The sequence below is a fragment of the Meleagris gallopavo genome, chromosome 3, assembly GCF_000146605.3.
Source record: "Meleagris gallopavo isolate NT-WF06-2002-E0010 breed Aviagen turkey brand Nicholas breeding stock chromosome 3, Turkey_5.1, whole genome shotgun sequence".
Classification (NCBI taxonomy): domain Eukaryota; kingdom Metazoa; phylum Chordata; class Aves; order Galliformes; family Phasianidae; genus Meleagris; species Meleagris gallopavo.
Window position 1 is genome coordinate 53,134,237 of NC_015013.2, and position 26,378 is coordinate 53,160,614.

General features: G+C 40.8%; 1 protein-coding gene across 5 annotated transcripts in view; it reads left to right on the forward strand.

Annotated features, from left to right (window-relative positions):
- The first annotated feature begins 500 nt into the window (after nucleotides 1–500).
- The window catches only part of LOC100546398 (DNA repair-scaffolding protein-like), a 50,942-nt gene continuing 25,064 nt past the window's right edge, over nucleotides 501–26,378 (forward strand). For 2 of the 5 annotated variants that reach the window (XM_031552856.1, XM_031552857.1), the window contains exons 1-5: nucleotides 502–633; nucleotides 6,031–6,186; nucleotides 6,994–7,072; nucleotides 7,903–8,082; nucleotides 10,699–10,856. In XM_031552856.1, the coding sequence (XP_031408716.1) occupies nucleotides 619–633; nucleotides 6,031–6,186; nucleotides 6,994–7,072; nucleotides 7,903–8,082; nucleotides 10,699–10,856 (588 nt within the window). In that variant the 5' untranslated portion in view covers nucleotides 502–618. Of the gene's footprint in view, nucleotides 634–673; nucleotides 1,470–6,030; nucleotides 6,187–6,993; nucleotides 7,073–7,902; nucleotides 8,083–10,698; nucleotides 10,857–10,974; nucleotides 11,205–26,378 lie in introns of those variants that run through there. The other 3 variants (XM_031552855.1, XM_031552853.1, XM_031552854.1) reach the window with 3 other exon arrangements.

Here is a 26,378-nt window from a genome sequence, read left to right on the forward strand (position 1 = left end):
GACTTTTTGCAGCAAGACAAAATCCACTCAAAGGCATGAGTCCAACTTCCCTACATTTTGGCACTGTTTATATTTTCTTGCCTGTAAATGCATGCTGGTGTTAGTTTAGAGGGTTAAACATGTTAAGTTGGTGGCTTAACAGCAAGCGAACTTCAGACAAAGCATTTTGTTCTGTGTTTGCATTTTGCTTCCTTAGATACAAACTGTTTATTTCCTTGAGCTGTTAACGCAGCACCCATCATCCCTGTCAGATCTGAGCGACTTAGACCAGCACGAAGGTCAAACACCACCCAAAGGATTCCTCCTGCCCCAACAGCCGAAACACAGCCCGCCTCTCACTGCTCGGGGTCACTACTTCACAAGGTGAAGTGCCCCCGGAAGCCCGACGGCATCGCAAAGCCCGCCAAGCCTGGGCGCTGAAACGCGCATGCGCGACGCTCTCCTCCATAAGTAACGCCCCCTCGTGACGTCACCGGCCCGCCCAATGAAGAGCGGCGGCTCTGTTGGCGCCAAAGCTAGAAAGGGAGGCGTTGCGGCGGGGCTGGGGGTTCCTCAGTCGCCACGCCCCTAGGGCTCCCCTGCCACGTGACCGGGGTTCGGGCCGCCCTGCCGGGGGCGATGCCCAGTCGGAAGGTACCTGCGTGCGCGCCGAGGGGATCTGTGCGGGAGGGAACTGCGCGAGGCGGGTTAATCGCCGTGCTCCCCTCAGGGCGAGCTCCGGCCCCGCTGCCCGCCCTCGCCGCTGGGAGCTCGGGCCTTGAGGCTCCCCGGAAGGGGTCGGCTCCGGCCCTCTCCGACGCGTCCTGGACGCTATGCCCTCCCCGCTTCGTGCCGTGGGGGTTTGCCGCCTCGCGGCCATACGCCGCTCGTGGCGGTGCGGCGGAACACCGCGGAGGGGGCTCGGCGGCTTCGGTGGCAGCGGGGGAAAGCGAACCTCGGGGCTTTGGTCGGGACGGGCGGGCTCCGTGCCGCTCTCTTGGTGGCTCGGTCTCGGGGCGCGGGCGGAACGTGAGCTAAGCGGAGGCGCGCGCCGTTCGGGGTGCTGCCGCTCTGTGCCCCGGCCCCGTGCTGCCGCCTGGCGCCTGTGCGGGGAACCACGGCGTGGCTTATGGTGGGTCGGGCCTTAAACATCGCCGAGCTCCAATCCCCTGCCGTTTCCAGCCGCCGGCTTGGGCTGCCCGGGGCCCTGGCCAGCCTGCTTTTAAACACCTCCGGTGAAGGAGCATCCGCAGCTTCTCTGGGCAGCCTTGTACAGACCTCCAGTGTCAGGTGTAGATGCTAAAAAAAAAAGTTTCTCTTTTTGGTACATGGGTAGAAATGGTATGAGTATTCCACACCAGTTTTAGTACAGCTAAGTTTAAAGTCCATTTTTATTGAAAGATGTAATCAGACTTAAAGTAACGTACTCTACCATGTTCATATCTTCTTCTAAAGGTTCTATAAGTTATTGACTGCTGGAAAATCTACAGGTGAGCAGCTAAGGCGTTAACATTTGCTGACAGGTTTTTGGTAATAAATAGTAGACACTGTTTCTAGTTACTGTATCAGTGAGAGCTGTACCGGTCAGGTGAGAAGACAGCAGTCCTCTGCATTTGCTGACTATTCTATTCATTAAGCCACTCTAAAAAATAAACCAACCTGATATTTAACTAATGTGTGGTGTTATGATTGTATGCGAAATGTTTCGGATAACTTAATCTTGAGAAAGCTTTTCTATGTACTTCTGTTCTCATCAGTTTGATTGGTAAAGTGGTGATTTATGTTTGACTACAACTTGGCACAAGCTATATGTAAGAAGTACATTTCAGTAGTATCCTTATTCCAGGAGGGTTTTCTCCCTCAGTGTTATCACAGTAACTTGTATTGATGCTTACGTAAGCATGTGTAGGTTTAAAAAAGCCACTCAGCGTTCAAGTGGTAATATTACATAGTTGTGTGTGTATATCCACATGTGTATCAGTAAATCAGAAAATAGCCTTTTGTTAACAGAAGTAATAATCAGAAACATAAGAGTTTTAAAACTTAAAAATATCTGTCCCATACATCAGCATCTGTAGAAGTATTTTGGAAAATAATATTTCTTTTTTTTGTTTTGAAGTGTATGCTAACAGTTTGGAAGGAGGAATGCCAGGTCACTGTGACCGTAGTTATGTAGCTCAGCATTTTTTGCAAATGATTACAACTTGGTGAGAACACTTCTTAGCTGAGATTGTGGGTATTCTTGCCAGTTGACTTTGGAAAGGATGTGTGCTGGTTTTCATTATGGAAAAAAAAAACAGCTCTACTTTTGGCTTGAAATAATACAGCCTCATTTTAAATCCTTGCTTGAAGGTTTAAAATGCAAGGATATTTTAATATTTCAAGCAAATGAAAATCTTAATTTCCATCCAGGCATTGAAAATGGAAACTATACGTTCAGGAGCTCAGTGGCATGAATGCTGAGTTCTGCTGAGAATGAGATTTCTGTTGTCAAATTCAGTTTTATGCAGTCTTAACGTTGGGCTTCTAAAGCCTGGAACTCCTTTGTTCTAATTTATGAGTGTTTTCATGTGAAGATTGTGAAGATGAAGGCGAAAGATGAGAATGGTTGTTGGTCAGTGTTTGATATCACTGTGTGTTCTTCTGTGGTGTATTCAGAAGTTTTTTCTAATGGGGAAAAAAAGTTTTTGGGATCAAAAACTTCAGCATCTTGCCTGCTCTGTGCTAGAGAAGAATACAACAGTTGTATTGAAATAATTTCTGTTCTTAAGTGGTGCAATTAACCAATCCGCAGGTCAGTAGCAGGAGTCATACAGCAAAACCTTTTCTTTTTTGTCCTTCAGCTTGTGTTGTTTTTGTGTTAGAGAAAGTGATGTGTCAAAGAGATGTTGCTGGTGTATGCAGTAGATACTGTACTAGGTCATGCTTTTGTGGGGGTTTGTTTTGTGTTTTTTTGGCACAGGCTCAAGGAAGTGGCATTGTCTGGTGTGTAAATGCCTGTGTGCAGTTAGTAGACATTGAACATATGGTCCCAGTGACTGCATTTAGGGTGCCTCTGCTTAACAAATATTTGCAGAAGTAATGATATATGGATTGGTTGAGTGGAGATGTTCTGGATAGGACCATCTAGTTAAAAATCAAAACCAACCCTCCAGCCTTATACATTTAGCAGGCTGGTGTTCAATCATTATGTATTTGAGATGTCTGTCTCACTTTTCCTCTCAGCACACCCCTACCCATAGAGGCTGATTTGCCCTTTATTTTGCTGAGAGTTACTGCAGGGGTAATGAGGGAAGGATTGTTTTGTGCCCCTTTGGCATGGAGGGGTTGATCCTAATCCAGTGACACACACAGCACTGTTACTTTTTTTGATACTTAAAAGGAATTGCTCCAGAGAAAAAGTACAATGCTTTCATGAACAGAGGTCAGCAGACAATTTCTGCATGAGGTAGCATCCTAGTCTGAACTTAAACTCAAAATTAGAGGGCATATTTTGTCTCCAGACACTGTGCTCAAATCCACGAGATTATTCTGTGGCCCTTTGTTCTGCAGTACGTTTTGATTTTTGAGATGCACTGGATTTACGTGGTCTGACTCCTTTGAACTTCACTTATACCAATACCTTGGGTTTGGATACTTCATGTGCAACATTAGTAATTACCCAATATATTATGTCCCACTTTTATGCCAGAGGAAAAAGATTGATTAACTTTGTGACTTTGGGTGAAAAGAACTCGCTGTTTGTGTTGCAGTTCTTTAGGAACAGCATGTCCTTTGGACTAGCTTTGTTATAAATACTGAGAGAAAACAAGTTTCTTCAATTATCAGTTTCCCCATTGCCCTGAAGCAGAGCGGAGGCAGGGAAGCTCTAAACCTTGGAGTTCATGTGCCAGCCGGTGTGTTCCCACGGCAGCAGGTCTCTGTGCAGAGGTGCGAGGGAGCAGCAGCTCTGCAGGGTTGGCTGCCATAGCCATTGCCTTCCTGAGCACAGGCACAATCCCATGGTGCCCATGAGCCGTGCACAGAGTGCTCTGCAGAGCTGCTCCCATGGCTGGTGGTTGGAGCCTTTGTCCCGAGAGAACTCGGCAGTGTCACCTGTGCTCTTAAGTATTTGTCTTTTGAGCTTTGACTGTGTAAATCTAGCTTTATTTTTCTGTTCCACAGGGCATTCATATTGCAGCTTTCTAATAAAAGTGTGCTTTGTTTATATGAGCACAAGTTGTTTTGTGCACGTTGAAATATATGCATTTTACATGGTGTATTTTTTTAAAAACACTGTGCATATATGTGTGTGTGTGTGTGTGTGTGTGTATATATATATATATATATATATATATATATATACACACACACGTAGTGTGTGAGCCCCTCTTTTTATGTGCCTTCCCACAACACTGATGCTACCTCATCTGCCATGGCACACTGCACCTCTTCTAGAGTGTTCTTTTTGTTCCCATTGGTACTTGCAGTGCAGGGAAACGGAGGGATTCTCTGTGAAAAGGGATTTAATGATTTTTAAGGATAATATGGTAAGAAACAGGACAGAGTCATTCTATAGTTCTGTGTTTGAAATGCTTCCTGACAATAGAAATTCATTACAAAGCCTATTTTACGTAACTCTTAGTGCATGCATTTGTGTGGCTTTCTCAGTTGTTTCCAACTGCCTCTGCTTTTAATTGACCATCAAAAGCTGTGTATTGTAAACCCCCGAGCAAGTCATAGCGATGTTACTGACACAGATGCACATTCTTTCAAACTGCAGTACCCCAGTTAAGAAACATGCTTGGATGAACCACATTTTGATCTGCCACGTTTTGTTATGGAAAATTTATCTTGCGTAAGTTTAGAAGTCCTGATAGCATACATGTAAGCAAGCTTTTCAACATTGGTTAAGGTTCAAAAATAACTAACACAGCAAAAATTAACAAAGGAGTTGACTAGAATCCCCTCTTTTTGAAAAACACAAATAGAAGATTTTAATCTGCATTCAAATTATTGACTGGATATTCCTATGTAATCTACAGTGGGATTACAAATCAATTGGCATTATATATGTGCCTGAATCTATTCTCTGTGTTTCAGTGTATAATTAGGACTGGTTTAGTGTATAAAACAGGACTGGTTGACTGAAGGGACAAACCAAGGTGCTGCTCACTGTGTTCTTTCTGGAAGTACCTTTTTCATTATGGCCAGCATTCAGAAATTAAGGAGGAAACAAATACACATCAGTCACAAAAGCTGCCCGTGACCTCTTTCTTTCCCTCTATCTTTGTGTGCTGATTAACGTAGCTTTGATGTAGTAAAGTACAGTCAAACTTTTATAAAATGTTTCAGCAATAGAGTGAGCTAAAGTCTTTATCATGCATTCAGTTCAATTTATATGTGTAAAATGATGTAGAGTCTTACAGGTAACAGTTTAAACTGGTTTCACATGTCAAAATCTATTGCATGAAATTAGTGCTGGGTGCAAATGAGGAGCCTGTTTTCATAGCTTACCTGATAGTCGGAATGACTTTCACATTGCACATAAGGAAAGTGCATCACTTAATCTACTGTTATGGAGAAATAGATGAAAACAAATGTTATTCTTAAAGCTGAAAGAGTTCTGTCTGGTGTTCTTGGTATTTTGCTGCTGGTTGTTGAATGGAGCGCTGGCTATTGATTACCCGGTCTGACCTCCTGCACAACACAGGATTCAATCAGATTAAATGAGAGTTTGAAGGATTTATGTAGTTATAATGTGTTTTACTGAGCCGCTCTTAGGACTGTCATCGTCACTGGGCAGCTAACAGACCCTACAGACAGAACTTAGATGAGCAGCAAATGGCACACTTGTCAAAGATCAGATTTACCCGTGACAATTAGTGCTACTGTTGTTGTGTGGTGTTGCGTAAGAAATGCTTGGAAGTTCTAAACTTCTCTTTTTCCATCTGTTTTAAAATAAGGAGTTTGTTTGGAAGTATTTAGAAAAAGGGAATTTCTAGATTCAATAAATTTCACTTGAGAAGCATTATGCATGTGCAGTGTTTTTGATGGGTTTCTTTTTCTTAGCGGAAGCGGTTTTGGAATGCAGAGTGCACGTCCTTCCCAGATGAGACAACCCTACAGCTGAAAAAATCAAGTCTCAGGACATCAGTGGCTGCTGCTTCAATTTCCAGTGCGTGGCTTAGGTGTGGGGATGGCTTTCAGAGTACTTCTATGCTGGAGGTAAAATGCTGGCTTGCTTAAAGGTGTAAGAAAGAAAAGCCAACTGGTAGTGTGGTTTCCATGCTTGACTGAATAGTCACCCTTTTATGTATTGTCCCTAAATGTGCTATTTAATTTAACATTTGGGGTGGAGAGCCGTTTCTTCCTTTAAAAAGAAATTAAAAATGGAACAAAATGACTTTATTTTGCATTAGAAGTGTTCTTGTTAGATATAAAGAGATTGTTTGCAACAATGAATTAACTGTAGAAAAATACTGCATTATGACCTTGCAACTCCTGTTTGGAATTATATATCAAATTAAGCTTAATTTTTTTTTTATGTTAGTTTTGGTCATGAATTGAGATATTCAGCCAGCTCTGAGTGAGAAAGGGCTGTGTGTTGAAAATCTTCAACTGATTTTTGTTTCTTTCTGGTACTGAGCAGTCCTAGTGTTACATAGCTTGTGGGATTTAATGAAATACAGACAGGACCACAGAAAGCTTTTCTGCAGCCTTGGAACAGGGCACGTGCTTTATTAAGCATGGTCTTCCTGCCCCTTTTTGACATTTTAATGCTGAAAATAGTGGCTTTTGTTCTTCATAAGGTTAGATGCTGTTCTTGTCATTGTCACAGAGAGCTTAACTTTCATCATTGAGGAAAATATAAGCTTTCATGTTAATGTCCTCATGATACTACAGTGTAGTAGGAGACTGAAAAATCAGTCTGAAGTTGTGCTCAGTTGTGGTGGGTGTATAATAACAGATCTGAAGTATATAAGAACAATTTTAACACAGTGTTGATAATCTTGATTACATCTCTCTTTCTAGTCATTGAGATCTGCTGGTAATAAATCTAAGACTAAGAAGCACCTTGGACCACTTCTAACAACTGCGGAAAGCCCAGTTGGTATGTTACAGCAGTGTCATCTCGGTATTGTCAAAAAGACTTCTACTTTGTTTTGTCCCTTATCAAGGTGTAAGCTGCTAAAAGTACTGGTTTTCTTCTGTTTTTGTACTTAGAATCTACTTTTGATAAGAGATAGTCCTGATGCTGTTGTGTTTGGGCTCCTCTCTTTACCTAGAATGCCAGCTCTGCAAAACTGCAAAAACTTTAGCTATTGCTCTTGAACAGGTAGACTACTATTAATACAGTATAGACTATGTATCCTAGCAGGGACAGAACACTGTCCACAGTTTTAAGTGGAGGAAGTGAAAACTGACTTGTAGCTGTCTAGATAGAGGGTGAGATAATTCTCACTTCATTTTAGAGACTGAGAAGCAGGCATGAGAGAAACAAGGTATTTTTTAAGTATAAGGAATAGACAGTGAAACAGAACTTTGCCAACATCCTGCATTCACCATCTTCTGAATGTACCTGAGTCTGTTTAGTGTTGTGATTGGAAAAAGAACTCTAGGCATGATGAGGAGTATGAGGACTTATGGACTGTCTCCATATCTTTCACTTTTCGAGTCCAGAGGAAAGGAGAGATAGGGCAGTGATTTCTTCAGTCTTTGTCTTTCTACTTGCTCTAGCAGCAGAGAGAATCAAAATGAAAATAAAGCATGACTGTATAAGAAATATTTAAGTTAACTTTCCAGTGTTGATCTCTTGCTTGCTGACAGAGCTGGTAAATTTTTTCCAGTTCAAAAACAGTTTAGCATAATTTTTATAGGATTTTAAATTTAACTGTACTATATTTTTGTAACAATCTAAAACTTTACAATTCTCTTTAATAGGATCTGCTGCTGAAAGCTCTAAGGAGGTTGAAGACATAATTTGGACCTCTAGTGGCAGTGATTTTTCAGATGATGAAAACAAAACATCGATTTCAAGGTTACACAACAAAAAAAGTCTCACTTGCAAAGCAGAGAAGTCACAGGGCAGATGTTTTTTGTTAGAGGACAGAAGTGATGAAGGTAAGTTCAAACACAAGCAGATTTGTCAAGAAACTTTGTCAGCTTTAAGTGCTGTGACAAAAATACTGTGAGATCATTCTGGCTAAAGGACATGACTTAATCAAAATAGATCTAGATCATCTGGAGGACTTTCTTCCATTGTATCAGTGAGTATAGCATAACCTCTTATTTTAAATTATGTAAACAAACAAACAAACAACTTTGGAGTCCAGTAGCATTTTGTAGCATTTCCTTTCCTATGCTCATACATGCTGGTGTTGTGAACACCTTCCTCTGCCTGCTCTGTTCTGCTAGTGGATGTTGCTGTCTCTACATATACTGAATAGATGTGGCAGGCTTTGCAGCTGCAGATAACATCATTTTACGTGGCATGAGTTTTCATTTCAGTACACAGTATTCCTTGTTTTCTCTGCTAGCTGTATTGTGCAAGCAACCATGAGTTTTGTTTCTAGGAGTTGCTTTCTATTTCATGGAACAAGGCATGCCAGATAGCAGAGACTTTGATTAAAGAAGTGCAGCTGAAGACAAAAATCTTGTGTGCTTTATTATACAAGTTGATTAGGATAATGTTTAATTGGCATTAGAACTTATTTTCGATGTGATTACTTAAGCTAGATCTGAAGCATTACAGACAGACTTCAGATCCTGGTTATCTGGTAGCTTTCAAACAGTACTGTGAGTTGAGCAGATGGATTGACTAATTTGTTTTTGTGGCTCTGGCTAAGCACATTCCTTTGGTTTACAACAAACTCAGTCTTCCTATTTCTTCTGTATTTGTCATTGATTTTGCACGTCATTGATTTATCTGGTCATCTGTTGTAGTTTTTAGTAATTTTTGTTCTTTTAGAAATGGAAGGACTGGTCACTTTGTGGACTTTAATCTGTTTACCAGGAAACTTTCAAGCCTGCTATTAATATCATTTTATTATACTTGTCTCTCATATCCCTTACAATAAACGGTTCAATAATAAATATGTAATACAGCTTTTAATTTTTAATTTTAATAAGACAGTACACTGATTTTCTTTTACTTATGAGTTAGCAAAATTTGGTTTCTCTATGTAAATGACAAAACTGATGCTTTATGTACCAGCTTGAAGGTATCAAGGAAATGAAAACATTTCCTTTTCAACTCTCTAATTTATTGAGTTGTTGAAGGCAGTGGGGCATAAGAAAACTCCCCATTAATAGAAAACTGCTTTTCCTTTTTTTCAATTTTCAGTGAGTAGTACTGGTTATGTGCAGTAATTGTAGTACTGTACATGGATATCTGTGTATGCATATTACATATGTTCAGTTGTAAGTATGGGGATAATAGCCAAGAAAATATTTTAAAAGTGGCATGTCCTTTCATGTGAAGTTCACCTTCAGAAGTATTGGCACCTGAGTGTGACAAGATAGGACTTGGGATTCGTGCTGCCATCATAAGTTGCATGCGGTGCGACACATAGCTTCAGGAGACCTCTTTGTGCTAAACTAGTCACCAGTGGCTGTATTTAAAACTTTTTCTATATAGCTTCTTTCATTTTAGAAACAGAAATGAATTCACATAGGCAAACCAGAGCTTTCTGTTTATTTGTCTGGGTGGCTTCAGAATTAGGAAGTTCTGTGAAGAAATTAGTGACTTAAACTGCTGTAGCACTGTAACGGAACATACTACCACTGTTCCACATATCTGTAGAGATGCCTAGAGCATCATTACATGTACGTGCCTCCTTTATTTGCTTTTTGCAAAAGCAATACAAGCAAAACTCAGGTTTTCAGTTTTCCTCCTCCAAACTTTATCTTCTCAAAATTCAATGAGGTTCTTTTTGCCAGTAGCTTGTGTGCTGAGACACTTGGATCTGAAGGGGGACTGTTTAGGAGGACTGCTACAGCAACTCAGGCTTCCACTGCCTTTCAGAAGATCCTTGTAGATGTGTACAAGTGTATTTCTGGACTACATGGTCACGAGTGTGGTGAAAGAGCAGCGTCTGTGTTTATTGCCATTTTGTCACTGTTCTTTGTTTGAGGCAAACACTTATTTTCTTGTGCCTGATTGTTTAGGAGAAATTAATACAAACATCTGTCTGGTGTGCTCAGAAGTTTGGTTTGCAGACCTGTGTATTTGGCCATGGTGTTTTACAAGGCTACCATTTCAAGTATTTTTTCATGTATGGGAGTTACTACTCATAACAGATGTCAATTTCCATCAGCTTTGCAGCTCTTCCGGGTCACTGTCTGAAGTACTTGCTTTTATATAAAACAGTTAATTCTGAATAAGTACACTTGGAAAAAAAAAAATCTGATGCAACCGGACGGAAAAAACCATAGGCACTCTAAATCCTAAGAAATTAACAACTAAACCAAGTACTTACCTAAGTAGTTAAAAATGCTGCCTCCTCATGGGGCAGTACTTTGAATTTTTATTTTTTAATACATCCATTCATGGAAGCTTCTATTTGGATTTTACGAAGGACGGGATCATAAAGTAGTTAAACATAAAGGCAGGTTCAATGTATGTAGCATAATATTGTGCTTTTCCCAAGTCATGGATAATTAATGTTTTACTGTTTAAATTAATATTTTTGAATAATATGTGAATGAATAAGAAACATTATTGCAAATTTTCTTTAGATGAATCAGAGTTTATTGACTGGGAGAAGGATAGTGATTCTACAGATGAATGTGATGAATCTGAGAAAGATGACAGCTCACTGGAGATATCAGACACTGACTCCTGCACAAATCTTAATTCTCTACCTGTCCAAGAGGAGAATGATGAGCTTTGTAAGGTAAGAAACTGTTTTCTTTTAAAATAAGTTTTTCCTCCTATAATTATGTAGTGTATTCTCATTTGATTGCACTTAACTTGGAGGGATGTGAGGCTTCTGTTTACTTTATCTTTAAAAGGAATCCTGTTCACAAGAATTTCGGGATATCTTCCCTGACTGCCAAACTTCAAAACCACCAGTGCCCCACACCTAGAAATTGGTAGTGTGATTGCTGAGACACAGAATGACTATGATGGGAAGGCACCTCCCTGGGGATCATCCAGTTCAACCCCTGTGCTCAATGCAAGGTCTGATAGAGTGAACTGCTCAGGGCTGTGTGGTTGTGTTTTGAGTACCTTCAGGCTTGGAGACTCCACAGTCTTTCTGAGCAAGCTGTTTAATCACTCTGAGTAAAGTTTATTCTTAATTTAAATGGAGTTTCTTGTGTTTCAACATGTATACAAAAAGATGCCTGGTGGATAGATTTCTTACCAGAAATGTGGTGATCTGGATTCTCCGTAGCCCTTGTCTAATGGCTTTCTCCAGCAAGTTGATGTCAATTTCCTGTTATGTGCTGGATCAGACAGCTTCTTATTTCTCTGGAGTGTTTTGGGAGCTTGACTATATCAAATTCAGTTATTGTGCATAGGGCATAATCTCTGAGCGGTGGTGAGGTAAGAGACCAAGATAGGACTCTCTTTTTAGTGATGAGGACTGGAGAGCTCAGGAAAAGGCAGAAGTAAATACTGAATCGTATCGGCTAAGACTGGTAGTGTTTCTGTTCTTGTATGGGGGAGGTTTTTTAACTGCAGAAAGAACTTAAAGAGGGAATGTCCTATCAAGTACAGAATAAATACTTAAAAAAAAAAAAAAGTTTTTTCCAGTGAAATGAATTGTATTAAAAGACTTGAGATTTGATGTAGGGAAGGCTGACATCGAGCTTCTTTCTGGTGCTGTAAGCCAGGCGCATCATCAGGAGCCTCTCCAGTGAGGCCCTTGCTCCTCCCTGTTCCTCAGCAATGTGGGGGCTGGGGTTGGTGTATGTGGTGTATGAGGGCTGGCATTGCTGGGCCTGGAGGGGGCAGAGTAGAGCTCTGACCACACAGAATCACAGAATCGTAGGGGTTGCAAGGGACCTCTAGAGATTGTGCAGCCCAGCCTCCTGCTAAAGCAGCTTCCCTGCAGTAGGTCACAGAGGAAAGTGTCCAGGTGGGTCGTATCTCCAGAAAAGGAGACTCCACCACCCCTCTGGGCAGCCTGTTCCAGTTCTGTCACCCTCTAGTAAAGTTTTTCCTCATGTTCCTATGGAACCTCCTATGTGGTTTTTCATCCCTTGAAGTAACAGGAGAGTGACCTGTCCCTTCGAGGAACCCAGTGAGAGGACGAGAGGCTGTGTCACCACATGAGGACAGCGTTCCTCAGCGAGGGTGGCTGAGCGCTGTGTGAGGGGCCAGACAGTCCGTACAGCCCCATGCTGGGAGCGCCGGCATGCGGTTAGCGAGTCCCGCGCTGCTAGGCGCGCAGCCCTTCGGGAACCTAGCGCCGGTCTCCAGCTGCTCCCTCCGTGCCCGCCAGGGGGCGCCGCAAGCCCGCGCTGCGAGCGGCGGGCGCTGCCCGGCCGGGCCGTTACCTTGCTTCCACAGCGGGTTCAAGGGCGTGAACCTGGTGGAACAGACCCGGGATTTGTGCGAGCGGCAGAAAGTCGTCCCGCTTCTATTACATCAGCATGAGTTACCTCACTGTAGATGGAAAGTTGGGTAAATTTTTAGACACTTCAATATTAGTAAGAGGTGAGCCCTCGAGATAAGAGGGCTTTTTAGATGCAAACTTATGGTACAAAATTGTTTAAATTAACCAGAATATTTACAGTACTACAGGAGTCCCTGAGTAAACAGGGCAGGAGGATGCCTTTGCAGGTTTCCCTTTTCCAGTCAGAGTGTCACGCGGTGGGGATTTCAGCCTTACCAGTGAACTTTCCTCTGGGAATTTGATGTATGTAGGAGGGTAGTCATTTGCTGTCACTTGCGCACTTTGCTTTGCTTGGGATATGTCGTTTTCCTAGGAAAAATAGCAGACGGTTGGGATGGTTCCAAGAGAGAATACAAAAGAAGTGCTCCCCACAGAAGGTCATTTGCTGTATGAGTTTCTTTCAAGAAAAGCCTCTTAGTTTTGTGGCGTAGTTCATGGTGCAGGGAGGAAAAAAGCCAGATGTTGATATATCATTTTTGTGGTGTTTACTAAACCTCTGGAACCCAATGAAGTGTGTGGATAATCAAAAGACCTTGACATTTATTTTACTCCACTTCAAAATACGCCAAACACCAGGAGGTTCTAGAGGTTTAGGATTGCTGCCAAATATCTTTATTGTACTATTTATGATAAGAGTATGCTAGGTTTCTACTGGGAAATGTAAAATAACTATTTTCTTCCCAATATATTAGTAGATCTAATTTGAAAATTACTTCTATTCAGTGACAATTAACTATGCAGAAAGACTTGTATATTGGTACAGAGATGAAACTTCTGCTTGTGCCAGGTGCAAAACTAGTCCCATTTCAGTCTGTGTTTCATCTTAAGTCCCTATGCTGTGCCTTTCTTAGCAGCTAGCTGCCTCTGATGTGTAAAGCTACTTGACAGAGAGTGAGGAAGGCAAGTTGAATCTAGTCTTGTGGTGAGCAACTATTAGCTAACTTATGGCTTTGTTCAGTAATTTTTGGAAAAAAAAAGGTGTGAGATACGACAGTCTTTATTTGTATCTCTTTAAGTGCTGAATGAGGGCCCGGACAGCCTGTGCAGCTCTGTGCTGGGATGTGGTTAGTGAGTCCCACACTGCTAGGCGCGCAGCCCCTCGGGAGCTTTTGTATTTTGTAATTACTAAATTTTCTTTGATTTATAACTGGTTGAATTTTTGTTTAAGGTGATGCAGAACAAACTTCTAGCAAGGCCTGATCCCAGAAGGTTTTATTCTGAGAGCTCCTCTGCTCTCAGTTGTCTGTGAAGGAAGCCTGGTTGATGTTTTGCTTGGAGACAGTGCTGCTAGAATAAAGATTGAAGCTAATGTTAGTTTTTTCAGCATCCACATTTTCCAGAAGAGCATTATCTAATGAACTCAGAATTGATCTCGCACATTTACATGCAATGGTAATGACTACTTTGACTTGCGCAGAGGTCTTGTTTTATGAGTTTAAGTTCCATATTGTATTAATCTTTAAATTGCTTGCGATTTATGAATATTTTATGGATTATATGAAATCTCATGAAATGGTTTCTGTTGTAAAGGGACCCTAAAGATTAGTTCTAAATGCATTGCTATGGTCATGGACAGCTCCCACCAGTCAGACTGCTCAGGGTCTGATCCAACCTGGTCTTGAATGCCTCCAGGGATGGGTATCCATAGCTTCTCTGGACAGTCTGTGCCAGTGCCTTAGCACACTCTGAGTAGGGAATTTCTTCCTAATGTTTAAATCTACTGTCTTTCAGTTTAAATCCACTACCCTTTTTCCTATCGCTATAATCTCTGATAAAGAGCCCCTCCCCAGCTTTCCTGTAGCCTCTCTTCAAGTACTGGAAGACTGCGATGACGCCTCTCCAGAGCCTTTTCTTCTGCAGGCTGAATGCTAACTCCTTCAGCCTGTCTTCATAGGAGAGGTTCTCCAGCCTTCTGATCATCTTCCTGGCGCTCTGTACTCAGTCCAACAGCTTCATGTCCTTATGCCAGTGACCTCAGAGTTGAATGCAGTGCTCCAGGTGAGGTGGATCTCAAGAGAGCAGAGTGAAATGGCAGTCACTGCCCCACTGGCAATGCTTTTCATGTAGCTGAGGATACAATTGGCTTTCTGGGCTGCAAGCATGCTCTGTTGGGTTGTGCTAAGCTTCTCATCAACCAACAACCTTCTCCTCAGGACTGCTCTCAATCCATTCTTAGCCCAGCTTTTTTTTGTGCTTGGAGCTGCCCTGACAAGTGCAGAACTTTGTCCTTATTGAGCTTCATGGGGTTTGCATGGACTCACCTTTCAGGCCTGTACCTGTCACTCTAGATGGCAGCACTTTGCTCCAGTGCATCAGCTGCACCACTCAGCTTGGCTTCCTTGGCAAACTTGCTGAGAGTGCCCTCAGTCCCACTGTCCATGTTTCTGACAAAGATATTAAATAGTGGTGGTCCCAGTGTAGATGCCTGAGGAACGCTACTATTCTTCTAGTGCTGTTGTATGTGAATTTGTGTTTTCTACCATAAACCACCTACTCTGCAAACATTCTCTGTCCCTTTGTGCTAAGTGGCATCACCTCTGCAAATTCCTACCCAAAATATTTTGCAACTTTATCCCTTAAAGTAGTTTTCATGTAATATATAATTTCTGTGTCTTATGGAATACAGTTGTCTTGTCCTGTGTTAAGCATCTTTATCTGTTTCTGATGGCTGTCCAGATTTGCTTGCTTTCTATGCACAACAAGAGAGTTATTCCAGAATGATAAGAGTTTTTTTTTTTGCCCTTTATAGTGTTAGAGTATAGGAACTAAGAATTCTTCTGTATGTTCTATACAGCACAAATAAAACATAGCTGGTTACAGCAGATACTTTATTGCAGAACATGCTAATAAGCTTAACTGCTTATCTTGACATCTAATGTGGCTGAAAATCCACCAAAAAGCTACGTAAGAGCTTGTTTTCTTGAAATACAGATTGAATGGCAATAACCCTGAACTATCTTGTTGAATGATAAGCAATTAAAGATAATCATATTTTGTTTAAAATTTTTTTAAAGGGTTCCACAACTGTTTCAGTTTCCTTTTGTGTAGCAGTCTGTGTGCACTGATAATTGGAGATCTGATGTGATTTTTGTGCAGTTGTGCAAAAGTTAATTTGATCTTTTTTTGAATGAAAAGAACAGATAATTTGAAATGCATTATTTGAGACTTTCCTAGGTGTGGATTTATGTATATGTACACTTTATGGAGTCATAAAATCACCAAGGTTGGAAAGACTTCCAAGACCATCCAGTCCAACCATCCACCTACCACCAGTATTTTCCCACTAAACCACATCCCTTAGTATGACATCTAAATGTTTCTTGAACACCTCCAGGGATGGTGAGACCATCATCTTCCCTGTTCCAGTGCCTCACCACTCTTCTAAAGAGGAAATTTTTCCTAACATCCAATCTGAACCTCTGCTTGTGCAACTTGAGGCCTTTTCCTCTTGTCCTATTGCTGCTCATGTGGGAGAAGAGACCGACCCCTGCCTCTCCATAAACTCCTTTCAGGTAGCTGTGAAGAGCTGTAAGCTCTCCCTTCAGGCCTCCTGTACTCCAAACTAAGCAATTCTATTTCTCTCAGCCACTCCACCATAGGGCTTGTGCTCCAATCTGAGGCCGTCTCATCTGTCAAAATTGTGTCAGTTGTTTAGAACATTTATTTCTTGCTGTCTTAATGTGTAGTTGTTTTTTTTTTTTAGTAAGTCTCTCTTCCTCTGTGGTGTTAGATGTGGGAGTTCAGCATGATATTTTGAAGAGCTCACTTTAGCGAGTGGAAGAATCACGCGAGGCCAAGATTTTGCTTATGTTTCTGGCCCTGCTTTTGTGTCTTTGCTTTTTGATCTATTACATTGGTAATTATAGCTATTATTGGCTCGGTATTTAGAATTAAGCATAGATCTATTGTTGTGTAACAGATTTTAAAATAGGTTATTTCAAAGTAGGGACTCATTATTATGGCAAATGGAATTTGTGTCGTCTGTCAGACTGATGACTTAACACTGATAAAGGATGATGATGTGACTATATTGTTGCAAGCAATTATTTTTGTCAGTCCATTACCAAAGGAAGTCTGTTGGAATATATACAAGAAACGCACAAGCTTACTATTATTTCCAAACATGTAAATCTAATTAATTAAATTTAAAATAGAATGTCTCTTAGTTCAAGCTGCTCAAAGCGGGCTCAGATGCAAGGTCAGACAAGATTGCTTAGCACTTTTATCCAGTGGAATCTTGGAGAACTCTTTAAGAATGGTGTTTGCACAACCAGTCTGGGCAGTGTCCATCTTCTTTCTCTGCCTCTCGCCTCTCCTATCCCTTCTTCCCCCTGGAAAAAGTGAACCTTGCTTTTCTGGGTAGAACCGGTCTCTTCAGGTGGACCTTCTAGCGTAACACATTAGTCAAGTCTTCAAGTTGATAGCAATACAGGAACAAATGCCACTTGAATTCATACTGGTGAGATAAAGTGATTTACACCTAGACTTCTGGACAAAGCTGAAGAGGTGTGCCAGCTGCTGTCTGCTACAGGCATGTCACTACATCCTCTCATCTAGGAGAGAGCCTCACAGCTTTTTTCCATAGTCGAAGCCAAGAGTTCCGCTCAACATATTGTTTCAGTTATTTGAAGATAATCAGAATAGAAAATTGCATGTTAATGGTTGAGCTGTGACTATCTGTGTTATGGCTAGTTTCTAAGCCTTCAGTTAAGCAACGACCCTATTAATTTTAAATCGGGATCAGTCAGGTATTAGCTAAACTGATAGCTGGCTGGTTCAAACGTTCCTTGCTTTAATGGTTTAAAGTATCTTAGGAAGAATTTTCTTTATAGTCCAGGAGATAAGAGTTCAAATATCAGTTTAGCTGAATTGGCTCATTATCTTCCTTAGGAATGATGCAGTCAGCCTTAAGAGTCACTTGGTTCTCACTAAGTGCCTTTTCTGTGGTGTAAAAAATGTTGAGGGTCTGTGGTGCCCATTTTGCAGGTTTTTTTGTCACAGCTGTGACATACTTGTGTGCTTCCATATATCTGTATGCTCTTGTGGGTGATCCAGAGTGTCCCTGAAGGACTACTTTGAGCTTAGTTTGTGAAATTTCCCGTGTGTCGTCTAAACTAAGTATAAAAGAGCCCTGTATTCCATCCACATCCTGGGTGTACGAAATCTGATGAATTGCAGAAGTTACCACAGTGTCATAAACAGACTTTAGACCCTACTGCCTGTGCTGTCGTTCCAAGACTGTATTTTTATGTTGTTTCAAACACTGGGCTGTTTGTGTATGCTAATCCAACTCCTGTGCTTTGTTTAAGTTAGGGCTTCAGCTGAGCAGCGTGTGCTTTCTTGCACAGCTCTGGAGAGCAACAGCTTTAAGTGCAGTTGACAGCATTGCTATCTCTGCCTACGTGTATCAAATGCTCCTCTTCTTTACTGTATTCCCTTCTTTCTTAAAGAAGACCGCAGTGGCTTGTGGTGGTTTTCTTGTGGCTGCATTCCGTGGGAGGGATCTGGGTTTTCTCAGGCCTGGCATCACTCTGTACTGAGACTGTCAAGAGCATTACAGAGTCTTCAGGAGCATTAGGGAGAAGCATGGAGGTGGATGTTTGCTCTGTCAGGGTCCCGACCTCACTTTCAGGAGGTGAAGCAAATCAAGTGTCTCACATATGTCGCTTTTGTAGTCTGGTGCTTGTACTAGAGGTGGCTGTAGGAATGAGATCATACACTGGGGGTGTACTGCTGTCCTCTGGAAGCAGAGGAAGACAGGAGAGCTGACGACATCAGTAGGAGTTTGAAGTCCTTTGTCCTACTTGTCTCCTACCCTGGAGAAGGCTGTTTGCTGATACGGACAACTTGCTAGTAGTTTTGTGCTCTGCAAAGATCCTTGAAGGCAGTGGGAAAGCTGCTGGGTTTTTTGTTTTGTATAAACTTGTCTTCCAAACCAATTTTTAACAATTAGTCTTGGGGCTCCTCAGGCGAGATGGAAGGATGGTTTGAAATCCTTTCTGAGGGAAATTATGGGGAAGAAAAATTGTAGTGGAATACGAAGGATCAGTCTTAGTTGTTCTGATAATAAAGTGTTTAATTTCACTTTTCACAAAAACAGAACTGTTCTTGTAAAAAGGGTTTCTGATAAAATCTATTGAATGTTGAAGATCTGAAAATAAATCTAGACTACTTTGGAAAATACAAGAAACCAAAGTCTAGAAACAGTTAAAAGCCCCAGTGGCTGTGTTTGTCCCTCTCTTTAATGGATGAAGATGTTTTATATCTGTCTTTGCTTTCTTCCTACATGGCAGAAAGCAGTTTTGTAGGGTTTTTTGATTTTTTTTTTTTGGTTGAAGTTTAATTATTATCATTTGTGCCGCTGTGTCTTTTGATTGGAGAGAGTGCAGTTTTGTGGTATGTATGGAGGAACAGGACATTTGTTCCTGGCTCCTACCACAATGTGGAAGTGTGTTGGATAGATAAGAAAGGAGTAAATGAGATCAGAACAAATAGAATAAGCTGAGAATGTTTATAATAATGTTTAAGAAATGTTGCAGTGGGATCTTTGGGGAGAGGCTGGCTTTTCTGGGGACAATGAAATTGTTCTGGGGTGGGGTGAGGTCCTCATGTTTCTCATAGCCAGTTTGGCAGGGTCTGTGTCATGTTCTGTTGCTCTTGCTTTGTGATAAACAGTTTCTAGACAAATGTCTGAATCATCTGTAGATGACAATTCAGATTTACAAATCTTTTGTTATCAGGACACTTGCATTCCAGCCTAATAACCCTGGTGACTGATTAACCCCTTATGTTGACAAGTCCTGTAGAGATGGGCTGGAACTCCAAATTCCTAAAATGTTAGAGGACTTTACCTGCTCTGCAAGAATCATTTAGCATACTCTCCAGATAGACCAGCTGCATATAATCCTGCTCTCGCATTTTTTCTCTTTAGCATGTTACTCTTTGCCTTCAGAGCAGGCCTGGCAGCTGCTATTGCTTGATAATTTTGTCTTTGTCCTCGGTCTCTTTGGAAAATACGCTCATAGAATCATAAGGTTGGGGATGACCATAAAGATCATCTAGTTCATTCGTGTCCACTAAGCCATATCCCATATCCCTCAGTGCCACGCTGCATGTTTCTTGAAAACCTTCAGACATGGTAACTCCATCAAAATGAAATGATTATTCACTCATGTTGTGAGTTAGAATTTCATGTCTTAAAGATGCCTCCTACTACTCACAACTTCAGCTCAACCTTATAATCTGCAGTTATCACAAGGCAGTGCTGAACCTCACCCTTTGTTGGCTGCTCAATCCAACACAGTGGGCATGCTGTTTGACTCTGTCCCAGTCGTTCTCCACCCACTCAGTCTCTTCCCAACTCTGTCACTATTTCATTTGCTTGTCCCCATTCACCCTCTGTTGCTCAGTCTCAGTTCACCAGGTCTCTCTCTTGCTCAATACAAACATTTAGTTCTGCATCAATGCATACTCTCACCTGGTAGCAACCCTTCAAAGAGGGGTAGCTACAACAGCTCTGCATGTCAGGTGCTTTGCCAGGGCAGTGCTGTTGTTGTATCTTCCAGCGTTCTGCATATGAGGGGTTTTTTTGTTCCTCTGCATGTATATTTCTCATCATTGCATTAGTGCAGAAAAGACGTGTTCTCACTTAGTATGTATCCCAGTGGGACTGTTGAGAGGTTTGATGCCCCTGAAAGGAAATGAGTTTTGCAGACCTTTTCATGGTTCATTTCTCGAGCACGGGGCAGCTAAGTGAGGAAAGCAGAGTGGAGCTGTCTGTATGTGAAGGTGAATGCTATGGGGAGAGCAGCTTCGCATATAGTTCACATATAGTAATCATGGATGAAAAAGGGTAAGGTTTTTTGTTGGAATTCAAATGCTCAGAAAAGTTGCTTAAAAAGAAGTACTCAGCTTTAAAGAAAATTCACTAAGTTTTCCCATCAGCACACTTGTGGGCAGTAGTTTTGGTTCTCGTTTTTTGGGGGGGGGGAAAGTAGTGAAAGTAGGAAAAAAAGGTTCAGTGAAAGTTGGTAATAGTGATCAGATATGAAATGTTTTCTGCATGAGAAGAAATTTGGTATAATAAAAACCTTCAGCCTGAAGCAGACAGCTGTGAGAGAGCGTTAAAGAAGACCATGAATAACAAGCAGATGGTAAATGAAGTTACTGGCTGCTGCGTAGAGCTAGGAGACATCAGGTGAGACTTGCAGGTTGGCTCAACATTTAAAAGGAGATTTTCTTTTCGCATGAGATTGAGCTTCAAAGCTCCATGCCATAGGGTGATGTGGATGCTAAAAGATTATATAGATTCAAAACTAGTTGGATAAAATTCATGGAAAAAAATCTGTTAGGGGTTTTTAATACAAAGATCTGGCCTCTGGTTGAAGCCACAGACTGGAAGAAGGAAAGCTGCTGTGTGGTGGTATTGCCACACACTTGTCCTCTTTTAAGCTCTTCCTTAAACATCCGACATTAATCCCTCTCAGAAGCAAACTAAGGGGCTAGAACTGTTCCTGGGAGATTCCCCTGCAGTTATTCCCATCTTTGTATGCCGTGGGCTTTTCAATGTGTATGAATTTTGTCCTTTTTCTGTGGTGAGTTGAGAAGACAACATGTCAAAAGACAATGCTGCAAATAAATATTCTCTTGGTGCAACGCAGTAAGTACCTTTAGCAGCTCTAACTCTCTGTGTCACCTGCTCCTGCATGTGGCTTCTGCCATCTTTTTTCTGTATAGTCTGGTTTATGCTTGCTTCACGTTTTTAGTAAACCTTTCCAAACAGTCACGGGGATGGAAAGGAGCTTATAAAACAACATGGATTCTGTAGAGAGTGGTGGCTGTATTCAGATCTGCCTAGGGAAGCATTTAGCTTCCCTGGAGTGAGCTGGTATCAGGCTTCACAGGTTGTTTTATTAACTTAATTGGATGAGGAGAGAGTGCAGAGGCAAAGGTTTTTTTCTCAATTGAAGCCTTTCATTTTTTGACTAATTGCAGCAGCACCAAGGCATTTGTTTTTGTGTATTTATTGAAGTATATTTAAAAATTATGAAACTTAAATAGTATTGCTGAGTTGCATTGTGAATCTGATATGTTCCAGAAATAGTGCTTTTTCTAGGATATTAAGATATGAAGCTCTCCAGAATCTTCTGGAATGAGTAAACAATATGAATAACAGTGCAAGAAAAATAGGATAGTGTAAATCCACAATACTGAACTTTCTGAAGCTAACAGGATAATTTTGGAGCGTGCATGTGGATGCATGAGTGTATAATGGTGTGGAATAAAGCTGGAAATAAGTACACAACTCTCTGAAGTAATAAAGGAATGGGTTATTCATGAACAGATGGCACAGGATTATTATATTGAGTGTTCATCTAGCTTGGGTCCTACATTACAGTAGTACTAGGAAACGATGTGTGACTGCTTTAAACATTGTGCTGGGGAGGAGGGTCTCTGTTGTAGTTGAGGTGCTTTCTCAGCCTAGTGTTACATGGAGTTTATTAAGGCTGAGGGATCGAGAGATTTATCCTCCAGTGCTTCACTCTATTCCTTTCTGAACCAAATGAAGTCCATAGTCTCCAAACATTTGGGGAAGTGGCTATCCCAATCTAATAATGCATTGTGTTTGATAGAATCAGAAGGAAATAAAAGGATTTTTGGCTGTGAAGATTGTAGATAAAGCACTGTATTTCATAGTGTTCTGTTATTCTTTGCAGGCACGTTCAGGGCAAAGAAATAATATTATGGATAGTGATGTAAGAAGTACTTGTAAAACCATATTGTATAGCTGTACACTGGGAAGTTTCACTAGCTGTGAAATTCAGCTACTGTGCTCCTCCTTTACAGGACTTATTGGAATCATTCTTACAATGCTGAGATATTTGTGGTGTGGTGGAAGGATATAAGAGTGTTTATGTTGTTTATGTATTTGAAACAGAGGGGTCAAGGCAACTCTGCACTAGGGAATTTAGTCACAAGCCTGTAGTTACTGGAAGAGGTGGTAAAGAAAAAGGTATATTATGCTTATGTGATTTGTGAGGAAGAGAGAAACTGGAAAATATCCACATGTCAACTTTTCAAAGGGTTAGAATACTAGTACAAATTTGGAATGAGGCACTGAAATAGGAGTAATTTTTGTGCCTAAAAAAAAAAGCTGACAATCTTATAACCTGCTGTTCAGCTTATTAAACAGATACAGAATCATTGTTTTTACAATAAACAAATCTGTAGAGAGGAGGAAAAAAGACCATGTTGACGTCCATCTATTTTTAACCTTTAGATGCACTTGAGATTTGTTTTCCACATTTTTTCCCTATCAAGCAGTAGAGCTAGACTTTGTAGCATGCACTGTGGTTTATATAACTTGTGGCTTAGGGATTCTGTGATTGCTTTTCTATTCTGTAAGAGCATTTAAAGACTTAGTATCTAACCTCTTTAGTTGATGAGTTGATTCATTACTAAGTGAAAAATATTGCACGAACCTCCCGGTGCCCATGATGTGTACTGAATGCTTAGGAGTATTTAAGTTAACATCGTACCACAGATGTGCTGGAAGCTCAGTGGAAGAAATAATGAAGGGGAAATGTAAAACATGATTTTACGCAGTATTAGAAGGTAATGTAACTTCTATACCACGCTTGTGCTGTGCAAGTCACTTAACAGATTAAAATAATGAAGTAAGACAGGAACATTTTAAAATACTCCGCATCACTTTTCATTGTTTGTATAACCTAGCAACTAAGTTGAACAACCTCATGTTGGCGTTTCTGCACTTTTAAATCGTGGCTAAGCAAGACCAGGATTGTATTGCAAGACTTGCTTATACATTATGGCTTCAAAAATTAGATTGTAGAGAGGCAAAAATTCTTAAATTCTCTGCCCGTGAATTGCATATATGTTCTTTGATGTTACTCAGCCGTTGCTTAATTGCCACAAATTACTTTGTAAGCATTTTAGATAGTAGTGGTGGAAGTTTTGTCTTACATGCTCCAGATGTCTAAACAGTTAGATGTAATAATGTAGACAAGCATTCAGCCCTGGCACAAGCATAATCCATATTGTCATGGCGAAACAGAAAAAAATAAAACTGCTGGTGATACGTACAGTGGTTTATTTTCTGCATTTTTGAGCAGGGAGGATTGATTTGAAAAACCATCAAATGCTAATTTTTGTTGCTTTGTTACCAGGCGTCTCAAATGGGAAAACAGCAAACAGATTTAATTTTTGAGCTTTGCAGCCAGTTGATGATCTGCCTCTTAGCAGAACTGCGCTCTGGGTTTAAGGAGAAGGGAATGATAATGTGGCTTGTGGTGGTGTTGGTGTTGTTTTTTGTTTTGTGAACTGGGATGAATGAATGAAATCTTCTAAAGGCGATACCCAAATGTTAATAACACTGTGGAGTTTAGCTGGAAGAAAAGCAGCTTTTGATAGTTTTCTTTCCCCTGACATGATAACTTTTTTAATGCTCAGGTTCTTCAGCTGACACAAAGTCATTGCACAAATTGTCATTTTGTTTTGCTTCTCTTTTTTTTTTTTTGCACTGGTTGTAGCATAGAATCATAGAATCACTTAGGTTGGAGAAGACCTTAAAGAACATTGAGTCCAACCCTGACCTAACCATACTACCCTAACAACCCTCTGCTAAATCGTGTCCCTGAGCACAAAGGATCACATCAGGTATAGCAGCAATAATGCATGACCATCACTGGATCTGAAACCTGTAGCTGTTGACCTATCTGTAGTCTCTTCTGATTACTTTTACTGACAGAAAGTATTAAGGAGTTGTGTAGCATCACCAGACTTCTGCAGTTTGCTTTAAGGCATGGTTGGACAGTTTTCTGGGGAAAAAGATCTATTGGGCTAATTAGTGAAATGGAGCTATCTTAGGAAGTTCTGGAATTACAAATAAGTACAAATCCCTTCAGTAGGGAGGACCATACCAGGGAGGAAATATTCATGTGTTTTGTACTTTGTTCTTCTCTTCATGTCTCAAATAGGCTGTAGACAGGATGCTGATTTCAGCAAGGCTGTGATCTGATTAATTCTTGCTGTTGTTACTTTTTTTTTCCTTGAGCTCCACAATTTTTAATTGCTGCTTTATTGTATATTTAAGTCTTCAGCTTCCAGAGTCTGGTTAGCATATTATCTTACGTGGCGTTCTGCCAATGTTTATGGGATTAAAGCAAAAGGAAGTTCTGGCTCGTTGTTTATATCTAAAATGCAGAGTGGATCTGATGGGTTGCTTATGTTAGTGAAACTGAAACTTCATACCTGATGCCTCAGTGTCTCCCTGACAGGCTTTAATCCCAATGTATTCTGTTCCTAAAAGGAATAATGCTTAAGTTTTTGCTAAATGACATTAATAATGAAGAAGTGTAAGCAGAGAGTGCTGGGAAGAGTTGGGAAGGAATTTGGTTTTGCTTTGCGCTTAACTATGTGGTGCTGTAAGGAGTAGAAATGATACTGTGGAAAATGAGTACTTGCTAAAAGTCTAATCAGGCAGAGAATAAATGAAAGCAAAGTAACAATATGGAAGAAGATGAATGTGATGGAAGTCATACCTTGGGACATAAAGGAATTAAGACTGAAGGAAATCGAAATTTTATTTAAGATTTGGTAACAAATTTGTTTTAGTGCTGTGAAAGTTTGCGTAGCATGCAGAGGCCTGATCTGTTCTGTTACGGTTCTGCTGGGGTTGAAGTATGCTCATTACTGTGTGTGCCTGTTGGCTTAGGAAAATAAGACAACCTGCACTGGTTTTGAGAGGGGAGGGAAAATAAAACAAAAAACAAAACCAACAACAGAAACCACCCACCCTCTCAACCCTAAGCTTTTAAAGAGTCCAGAATTGTGACCCTATGTTTGCTGGCAGTGGGCATCATCTCCTTCGCTGCAAATGGTTTAATCTTATTTAATAATTTGAAAGGTCCTGTTGTCTGTGCATAGTCAGGTGCAATTTGTCTACCTTTTTTGTAACCATAGATCACAAGTGCTGTTGAGTTCTCCCATAGGAGGGTAGATGTTTTTTCAACTATTAGCTGTACTTCTAGTGATAAGTCATTTCTAGACCAAAGTGTCAGGAGGGTTAACAATTCGTGTATATAAAAGAATAATAGAATTAAATGCTTTGACTTCCATTATTCCAGATGGTAGCAAAAGCTATGCAAACCTAATTCTGGCGTTATCCTGGTGGTGCTTTCCTATGGTTGTGATTGTATCTCATGTGATACTGTGCTTCCTGTTCCTCTGAAGTCATATTTCTGGCTGCTTCTGCACTTACGTCTCCCTGCTGCTGTGGATCTGTCCTAGATTCTTTTCTCTGACCCCATAAGGGAATATTTTAACTGTTGAAAAATGGGGGAGGAGAAAGTAGGCAAACATGCTGTTGTCAAGTTCTGCAACATTACTGTAAATCCAGTAGGTGCTCTTTGCTTTATTATTATGAAATGGCCCAACTTTCAAATAAGTAAATTGATGGGTTAACAGTAAGAAGGGATTGCTGTACTTGTTGAGGATCTGAGCCTTGTTAACCCTTGTTTTTAAGAAGAGTGAGCCATTAGTTTACTCTTTCTTTTAAATTGATAAATAATGTTGTATTTAAGAAAATAACACATTCCTCACCTAACTTTTTCTTACCTGGCAGGTATGTAGCTATAGCCGTTGCTGCTGTCTTGTGCTGTTGTGGTTACTTGCCTGTGTTTATAGCTGAAAGTGATGTGAGGAGTGTTTGTGGCTCAGCACTCAACTGCGCTTTGAAAATGGGGCTTTCCTGTTCAAGTTATTGGTGGATAGGTC